The sequence below is a fragment of the Apodemus sylvaticus genome, chromosome 5 (assembly GCF_947179515.1).
Source record: "Apodemus sylvaticus chromosome 5, mApoSyl1.1, whole genome shotgun sequence".
In the NCBI taxonomy this organism is placed as follows: Eukaryota; Metazoa; Chordata; class Mammalia; order Rodentia; family Muridae; genus Apodemus; species Apodemus sylvaticus.
This window is the reverse complement of record NC_067476.1, coordinates 71,243,503-71,253,970: the sequence shown is the minus strand read 5'-3', so window position 1 is coordinate 71,253,970 and position 10,468 is coordinate 71,243,503. Positions and strand designations below refer to the sequence as shown.

At 35.1% G+C, this 10,468-nt stretch overlaps 1 protein-coding gene across 1 annotated transcript; it reads left to right on the top strand.

Moving 5' to 3' along the window:
- Nucleotides 1-9,322: 9,322 nt before the first annotated feature.
- On the top strand, nt 9,323-10,258 carry LOC127684426 (olfactory receptor 4A5-like; the record flags this gene model as incomplete). Its single annotated transcript, XM_052181353.1, has 1 exon — nt 9,323-10,258. A coding segment is annotated over exon 1 (936 nt), but the record flags the coding sequence as incomplete, so codon positions are not given.
- Nucleotides 10,259-10,468: the final 210 nt, after the last annotated feature.

The following is a 10,468-nucleotide window of genomic DNA, read 5'->3' as shown; positions in this document are numbered from 1 at the left end:
TAATGCTCTAAGATCAAAAATTGACAAATGGGACGTCATAAAATTACAAATTTTCTGCAAGGCAAAGGACACTGTCAATAGGACAAAATGGCAACCAACAAATTGGGTAAAGATCTTTACCAACCCTACATCTGACAGAGGGCTAATATGCAATATATACAAAGAACTCAAGAAGTTAGGCACCTCACACCAGTCAGAATGGCCAAGATCAAGAACTCAGGAGACAGCAGGTGCTGGAGAGGATATAGAGAAAGAGGAACACTTCTCCACTGTTGGTGGGATTGCAAGCTGGTGCAACCACTTTGAAATCTGGTGGTTCCTCAGAAAACTGGGCATGATACTACCAGAGGACCTTGTTATACCACTCCTGGGCATATATCCAGAGGATTCCACAGCACGTAATAAGGGCACATGCTCCACTATGTTCATAGCAGCCCTATTTATAATAGCCAGAAGCTGGAAAGAACCCAGATGTCCCTCAAAGGAGGAATGGAAACAGAAAATGTGGTATATTTCCATAGTGGAATCCTACTCAGCTATTTGAATTCATGAAATTCTTAGGCAAATGGGTGGAACTGGAAAATATCATTCTAAGTGAGGTAACCCAATTACAAAAGAACACACATGGTACACACTCACTGATAAGTGCATAATAGCCCAGAATCTTGGAATACCTAAGACATAATTCACATATAAAATGATGCCCAAGAAGAAGGAAGACCAAAGTATGGATACTCTGGTCCTTCTTAGAAGAGGGAATAAAATACCCATAGAAGGAGGTATACCGACAAAGTGTGGAGCAGAGTCTGAGGAAAAGACCATCCAGAGACGACCCCACTTAGTGATCCATCCCATATATAGGTTCAAAATCCAGACACAATTATCAACACCCACAGTGCTTGCTGACTGGATCTGGATATAGGTGTCATCTGGGAGGTTGTGCTAGTACATGACAAATACAGAGGGGGACACTCTCAGCCAGCCATTCAACTGAGTGCAGGTTCCCCAATGGGTGAGCTAGAGAAAGGACCCAAGGAGCTGAAGGGGTGTGCAGCACCATAGGAGGAACATGGATATGAGCTACCCAGTACTCCCAGATCTCCCAGGGGCAAAAACATCAACCAGATAGTACACATGGTGTTACCCATGGCTCCAGATGCATAGGCAGCACAAGATGGCCTTGTTGGACCTCAAAGGGAGGAGAAAATCCCGGTCCTGGAAAGGATTGGTGCAGCAGTGTAGGGAATACCAGCACAGGGAATTGGGTGGGATTTGATCGATGAACAGGGGGATGGGAGATTGCTTATGGGACTTTGGTGGCACCAGGAAAGGGAAATAATTTGAAATGTAAATAAAGAATATATTGAAGAAAAAGAAGAAGAAGAAGAAGAAAAAGAAGAAGAAGAAGAAGAAGAAGAAGAAGAAGAAGAAGAAGAAGAGGAAGAGAAAGAGGAAGAGGAAGAGGAAGAGGAGGAAGAAGAAGAAGAGGAAGAAGAAGAGGAAGAAGAGGAAGAGGAAGAGGAAGAGGAAGAGGAGGAGGAGGAGGAAGAAGAAGAAGAAGAAGAAGAAGAAGAAGAAGAAGAAGAAGAAGAAGAAGAAGAAGAAGAAGAAGAAGAAGAAGAAGAAGAAGAAGAAGAGGAAGAAGAAGAAGAAGAAAGAAGTTGGGTTCCAGAGAACTAAATAATCCCACACAGTAACCCCATACAGAGCTAAGCAAATAATTTTTAATTGTGGAATACCGAATGGCTAAGAAGCACTTAAAGAAATGTTCAGCATCCTTAGTCATCAGGAAAATGCAAATCAAAATAAATCTGAGAGTCAGTCTTACACCAGCCAGAATGGCTAAGATCAAAAACTCAGGAGACAGCAGGAGCTGGCAAGGATGTGGAGAAAGAGGAACAGTCCTCCACTACTGGTGGGATTGCAAGCTGGTTCAAATACTCTGGAAATCAGTTTGGCAGTTTCTCAGAAAACTGGACATAGTACTACCAGAGGATCCAGCTATACCACTCCTGCACATATACCCAGAAGATTCTCCTACTAGTAAGTACACATGCTCCACTATGTTCATATCAGCCTTATTTATAATAGCCAGAAGCTGGGGAGAACCCAGATGTCCCTCAACAGAGGAATAGATACAGAAAATGTGATACATTTACACAATAAAATACCACTCAGCTATTAAAAACAATGAATTCATGAAATTTTTATACAAATGGATGGAACTAGAAAATATCATCCTGAGTGAGGTAACCCAGTCACAAAAGAACTCAAATGCTTTGTACTCAGTGATAAGTGGATATAAGCCTAGAAGCTTGCAATATCCAAGATACAATTCACAGACCAAATGAAGCTCAAGAAGAATGAATACTTTGGTCCTTCTTAGAAATGGAAACAAAATACCCAGGGGAGGAGATACAGAGACAATTGTGGGGCATATACTGAAGGAAAGGCCATCCAGAGACTGCCCCAACTGGGGATCCATCCCATATACTGTCCCCCAACCCAGACATTAATGTGGGTGCAAACAAGCACTTGCTGACAGGAGCCTGATATAGCTGTCTCCTGAGAGGCTTTGCCAGTACCTGAAAAATACAGAGGTGGGTGCTCTCAGCCAATCATTGGCCTGAGCACAAGGTCCCTCATGGAGGAGCTTGAGAAAGTCCCTAGGAGCTGAAGGAGATTTCAGACCCATAGGAGGAACAACATATGAACTAACCAGTACCCCCAGAGCTCCCAGGGACTAAACCACGACCCAAAGAGTACACATGGAGGGACCCATGTTTCCAGGTGCATATGCAGCAGAGGATGGCCTTGTTGGACATCAATGGGAAGAAAGGCCCTTGGCCCTGAGAAGTCTCAATGCCCAGTATAGGGGAATACCAGGACAGGGAAATGGGAGTGTGTGGGTTGGTGATCATAGGAAGGGGGGATGGGATAGGATGTTTTTGGAGGGGAAATCAGGAAAGGGGATAATATTTGAGATGTAAATAAAGAAAATATCTATTAAAAAGAAATATTTTGACTATATTTATTGCATTATCTTTTTAATAATTTTATGCACATTTTATAAAACTTATGATTGTTCATACGCTATTAGAAAATATATTTTCATCATTGTTAATCTAATTTCTGGGTTCTATTATAATTTACTTACTCAAAGTACTGTTAGAAAATGTCACTTCATATTTTGACAACATTTATTTGGTAACATAAATTTCTTACAGAAAAATAAATTCACATGTGGGAGGTAATATTCAATATAGGAAGTTATTTTCATCTTATCATTTGTACTGAAAATTTATTTCTTTTGTGAAATGGATGGAAGAGAATGATGTCTTGGTATGTATCAGTTCTCCATCTTTGGATGATATTTAAAACTATAAAATCTAAAATATAATTCTTGTATAGATATTATATATGCTCTTTATCTCACAAGTAATTTACTTGCATTTCCTTGCTTGAATGCATTTGTTGTATTCGTTTTGAATTGCCATCATTTAGAGGAGCACATCATCTGACACTTGTGAGCCTGTGTCAAGGTCATTGTGACACAGAAGGTTCAGTGTGCTAGTAACTATACCGTACATATGCTCACTGGAGGTGATAATAAGACATGATAAGGGATAGTCAACATCTGTACAATTCATCTGTAGTACAAATTTTCAGAATATAATTACTTTGTAGTATAAATAGTTATTAAGTTAATATTGGGTAGAAATTGAGGGGGTAAGTGAAAAGACTGAGGGTCATTATTTCATCTCACTGAGATCCATGCCTCACTTGAAATCTTCACATTCATGAATGGCAGAACCATGACTGTATGTCTTTTCAATAAGTAGATAATTAATTTTTTATTCTTACAGACTCTACAGTTTCCAACGCTCTCCTTCTTAACTTCAATACTTCTTGCAAAGATTACTTCTGTCATTAAAAAATGGTGTTTCAGGGGAATCTTTGATGTTATAGACCAAGGCTCCTGCCTCCTTCTGGCTAGATTAAATATTATTTGCCTTACTTAAATTTACTTAATGATGTGCAGCTCAATATCCTTATCAATATACTTTTGATATACTTTGGTAAGTTTTTCAAGTCAGCTTGGCAGTTAGTTACTCATTATTGGCAAGATCCAAGTCTTTTAGCTCTAGGGACTCTTAAGGTAAAGAAATGTGTTCAAGAGAGATTACTTCATTTGAATTTGTTCCAAATAGTCTAACAAGGTTATTGGTTAAAATAGAAATGATATCAAAGTATTAAAGGCTTCAAAGAAACTTTAAATGAACGAACATTTTCCTGATTATATGACACAAGACTTCTCTGAGAACTCAAATCTTCCCAAGCTGCAGCATACTTCAGTTGATTTTAGCCCTGAGGTATTTTTGTTGTATGCTAAATATTGCTTAAGAAGGTATCTGAGACCTCCATGTATAGAAACATGTTTTGATTAGAGAGGATAGTGAAATATTAGAATGTTTTCTAATGCTATTAAAGACTAAAGGTGTCTGCTTATAGGAAACCAGTATTAGTGTGTTCAAAAATTTTAAATTGGTACCTTGATTTTTCTGGTTCACAGTTGTTTGTAAATGCTAGTTTGCTTTTGGAAAGCCAAGATTGCTCTAAAGGCTTGACTACATTTGTTTAAAACATTCCATGATCAATTACAGTGTTGTCTAACCTTTTATTTTTGTCAGCAGATAAAAGTGTTAGAACTAGTTAATACTTATTAGTTTGAGTTGTTGCAGAATTCTGAAGAGAGAGTGTCTTTGCTTTTCTATGAAGACTTTCCCCAGGAGGTGAGAATATGCAATTTCTGTTTAAGTAAGTTTTAATATTGTATGTAAGTCTTTTAGTTTTTATTTTTGTATTCAACTTTTTATTAGATTTATCTGAAAGAAATAAAGTGAATTCATGTAGAAATGTATTTTCTGCATTCGGTTGGTACTCTTTTATTATTTGTAGAATATCTGTAAATTATCATGTCTCTTCACATTTCATGTATGTACAAAGCATTTATAGTCAACTCTGTAAAAACTTTAGATTTTCTTTAAGAAGAATAAAACTTAAGGTTGAACATGTGAGACCATCAAGAACACATACTAACTAAACAATTCTGTGATGTACTGCAATGTCTTATAGGCCATATATTTTCACAAAAATGTATGGATAGGGATACTGAAAGTTTGACTATACAAATTTTAATTTTAAAATATGCATAGTATATGTTTTTGGTCTTAATGTTATTGTTTGGGGTATCAACTTGAAAATTTAAAATGTTACATCAATATAAGTATTTACAGTATAAGGAAACATTCTGTTATATATTCTGATATGAAAATGTGAGCTTTATATCTGTTAAAATTACCCCAGCAGATATACTAATATATATGAACAGACATTCCTAGAGAAGTATTTCATCCAATCCTTCATAATTGTTAGTTTGTTATTGTTTAGTTATACCTATGATATTTTTATAAACAATTTTATGATAGCATTTGTATAGGTTCACTTTTTATGTGAGGTTATAGTAGATTTTGAGTACATACCCCAGTTCTCACCTGTTTCTCCTTCTCACCCCTCTTCTTCATTCTATCTTAATCATTTCCATGGACAGTTTACTCTACTTTATTGTCTTATGTACATAGATGTTGTTATGTATCTATAACAAGTTCACAGTCAACAAATAAGAGAAAGAAACACATCATTTAATGTCAATATAAAGTCATTTAATTCACTTTATATTGTTATTACTAATTGTATCTATATTTGTGCAAATGATTAATTCATCCTTCATTATAACAAACCATTCCATTGATGTACAGGATACTGTAAAACTTACATTTTTAAACCCACAATATTAATAAGTATTAAATTACATTTTTTCTAGGGAACTTTTCAATAAATTGAAGGCAGGAATAATATTGTTCAATTTGTATGGGACCAATGTTTTGATAAATTATAGTGTGTTTTTAAAGTTAAGTATACTATATATTAATTATTGTTTTTATTTTATTAGGTAAATAATTATATTAGCTTTTAGAAGATTTGTTCTAATGAAACCTAACATAAATAATGAAAGGTACTAAGATATATAGGAAATGAGAGACAGAGCTGGATATAACCTATTTTATACAATATAAATATTTTAGGTTTCAAGAATGACAAATCTAGGTCTTATGAGTGAGGATGAAGGAGCAACGTGAAAGAAACACACTGAGCATGCATCACAGTGTCATTTGTGAGAGCTTAACCTCTACATGTGTCTTCACCTCAACTACACATTAATACAATTGCCTGCTGTTAGTCAAAATAAACTGATTAACAGGTATAATGGAATTGATAATTCCCAAGACATAAGAAGTAATTCATGAGGTATGTTTGTTCCGTTCTCTATATGCTAGAGTATGTTTATAAATTATTAAGTTGAACGAGATCTTGATGACTTATTGTGAGTTGGTATTCACAATGAAACCTGAAAGCATTAATCATAGCTCATTCATTTAGATATCATAGGCTCTGAGTAGTACTTTTTGCACTATGCATGAAAAAAAGAATACCAAAGAAAGCTAGGAATTCGATGATATGGAAGTCCCTGTGGTAAAAATAAAGGCAAAGATAAAAATCAATAAGTTGTGATGATGATAAGAATGGCATGCACTGTAATCCATGAATATGGCCCCGGTAACCACAGGGCTCACATTTTTTTCCACTCTCTTTCACAGTCTGTGTCAGATTCTGTTTTTTTGTTTTGTTTTTGCTTTTATTTTTGCTTTTGTTTTGTTTTGTTTTTGCTTGTGCTTTTGTTTTTATTTTTATATACCATAAACAAATGAATTACAGCCATCTGTTAGTCACAGTAATAATTATATCATATTCACCTCTGGATAGTATTCAGGAAGCTGTAATAGGGTTAGAAATCAACCATGCAAATATATAAATCAGTGATAGCTGACTAGAAACAGAAACAAAGTAATAGTGTTGCAGTTTGTTTGCCAGAAAGGGTTATTAAATCTTTTTAATTAATTCTTTTATTTTTCAGGTTGCAGTTTGAGGCATATATTTTATATTTTTATACATATTTAATTAAAATTAATTGCAACCACTTTCTCTTTCACCTACAACCACTAAGCTCCTCACAGACACTATGCCTCTAACTCCAGCTCTTCCTGAGTATCTCACCTCTAAATTTTCCATGTCCCTTTAAGTCTCAAATTGAGTTAAACTCTCAAATGTATGTGTGTATGTGTATATATATATATATATATATATATATATATAGTGTGTGTGTGTGTGTATGTGTGTGTATATGTGTGTGTATATATATATTTACTGTGTGTGTGTGTGTGTATTTGTGTATTGAGTCCATTTTTGTTGTTTGTATGTATATGGATTTAGGACTGACCACTGTGTATCAAATAAAAAAAATATCTTAAATTGTAATTAGCAAATGACCCAATCCCATGCCTTCTGTATTGTTTATGTATTTTTCCTTAATGAATGTAATTCTTTTGGTCTTTTGGATGCTGAATTTCTATGTAAACATTCTCACCACTTAGGAAGCATTCTGTAAAAACTGTGACCCCCATGATCACCATTCCTCTTCTCAGTTTCTGTTTTCACTGTCTCACTATCTATTTTATCCTATGTATCATAAAATTTATATCATGGTTGCTGGTGCATAGGTTAGCAAAAGGTACAAATTTATTCATTTTAGATTAAAAGTATTTCTGAAAATTCTATTAGAATATGAAATTCTTCTAAGAACCAGTTTGCATATTGACAAAGTGACTAATTATAGCTTTGGAAAATTATGACAAAGTCAGATGAAGAAGTTTCCACAAGCATCAATGTTTTCAATGCCATTGGGCTATTTGGTATAGTTCAAAATCAATCAATATTTGTGAGATAAAATGAGAAAAATAAAGAGAAACATCCTTTATAGATTTGCAATGCCTGTATCTAAAGTACCATTTAATAGCATTTTCTTAGATGTTCCAGAGCTCATGCTATATATTTCCCATATATCCCATGCTGTACAGATAACTTGGGAAAGATTTTTCTTCTAGTATTTTCAGCTCAAACATTGGTATTTAAAATTTATCACAACCAATGCTTTGAGGAATATTTTCATGTAATTTTTCTTTTCTTTTTAAATTTTATATACTATTTTCTCATTTTAATTATTTCTTTTAGAAGTTCATACAATTTATTCTGATCATATTCACCCACTTGTCACTCTTCTAATATCCATTCCTCCATTTCCCAGAAATTACATGTTGAAAAACAAACAAGCAAGCAAACAAACAAACAAGCAAAAACCTTTAGATAGAGTTTGGACTGCTCATATGCTCCTTTCTCTAACTGTTTCAGAGGTTTGTTTGCTTACATTGCTTTAGTGGTTTATGTAAAATGTCTTCAGTTATTCCTATATTTTATTTTACTACATTATTCAATCTCTTTCCTTCACTTAATATAATACTTTCCGTGAACTCATTTCTGTTTCTCAAATTCATGACTTTTTCATTAATTTGTTACAGACACATACTCCCCTAAACACATAAGTACATCCTGCCTACATACTTCTGGATGTGTGGTTCTTGTTTACTGGGAAGTAATCAACCCATCAGAGGCCACATCTTTAAAGAAAATTGATTCACCTTCTGGTTTCTATTAACTGTCAAAATAAAAGCTGTTTAGACCAGGGGTGGAACATTTTGCCAAACTACTCTTCATGCTGAAACTTTGTGCAGCCTTAGCCTAGGGAGATCTTATATACTCTGTCTCAACTGCTCCACAACAGTTCATAACACATCTTGTATGTGTTAGTGTAAGCATGTTGCTCTGGATTCATCTCATGGAGGCCAGAGGACAACCAATGGGGAATAGTTTCTCTTCTAATGTATGAGCAGTGGGGATCAACTTCTGTTCATCAGGCTTGGAGGTGGCAATCTTTACCTGCTGAACCAACTCACATATTCTATTTATAGGATTCTGTGTTTGTTTGTTGTTGTCTACGCCAAGATATAATTAGTTATAAATAACTAATTTCAAGTATGTGAATGACTGATATACCTTTGTCTGTTCTTCTGTTTAGAATTCCACTGTATCTTGAGATACAATCTGATGCTTATAAATATTTTAGATACCTAAACTAAAGGGAATCCTACTAGATGGTGGCTGACCATCAGCTGCTAGTTCACCAATGTAAAGTTCAGTGAAGAAAATTAACTTCATGAGAGAAGCAATTCAAGTTTTACTCAAGATTCTTGGAAGGTCTTTTACTACTGAGCTTCTATCTCTGAAGCAGGCCTTATAAGGAGAGCAAATGGGACAGAATAACAGTGTGTCAGAGTTTATACTCTTGGGACTCACTCGGGATCCTGTTGGGCAAAAAGCACTATTTGTGGTGTTTTTACTCATCTATATTGGGACGATGGTGGGCAACCTGCTCATTGTGTGGACGGTGATTGCCAGCCCCTCTCTTGACTCCCCAATGTATTTTTTCCTTGCCTATCTGTCCCTCATAGATGCCCTTTATTCCAGTACCATTTTGCCCAAGTTACTTAAAGACCTGCTCTGTGATAAAATCACCATTTCCCTCACAGCTTGCTTGGTCCAATTGTTTATAGAGCACTTATTTGGTGGTGTTGAGATCTTCCTTCTGGTTTTTATGGCATATGATCGCTATGTGGCCATTTGTAAGCCACTGTATTATTTGACCATCATGAATCAACGAGTTTGTATCCTTCTGGTGGTGGTGTCTTGGGTTGGAGCATTTGCTCATGCACTCATTCAAGTTATCTCAGTGTATAAACTACCCTTCTGTGGCCCTAATATCATTGACCACTTTACTTGTGACATGTACCCCTTATTAGGACTTGCATGCACTGACACCTCCTTCCTTGGACTCACTGTAGTTGGCAATAATGGAGCAATGTCTGTAGTGGTCTTTATCCTCCTCCTTGTCTCCTATGGAATCATTCTAAACTCTCTTAAGACTCACAGTCAGGAAGGGAGGCGCAAAGCCCTGTCCACCTGCAGCTCCCACATCATGGTTGTTGTCCTATTTTTTGTTCCTTGCATTTTCATGTATGTTAGACCTGTCTCCAACTTTCCTTTTGACAAATTCATTACTGTGTTTTATACAGTGTTTACTCCTATGTTGAATCCTTTGATATATACTTTGAGAAATTTAGAGATTAAAAAATCTATGGAAAAGCTCTGGGGTAAAATATTTATTTCACATAGGGTAAGATTTTCTTTTCATTATTCCTAATTTTAAAGTAAATATCAGGAATGTATGCTAGTAAAATGTTTTATGAGTTTTACATTCTTATTAAAATTGACATATGTATTTTGCTGTTTTGTGAATGAATCTTTTGTGATTTTGATTTTCTTTATTATTGGTATAATTTAGTGTACTGTCAGCCTTTTTTGATTTCTTAATTTTACTATTTTCTATAAAATGTTT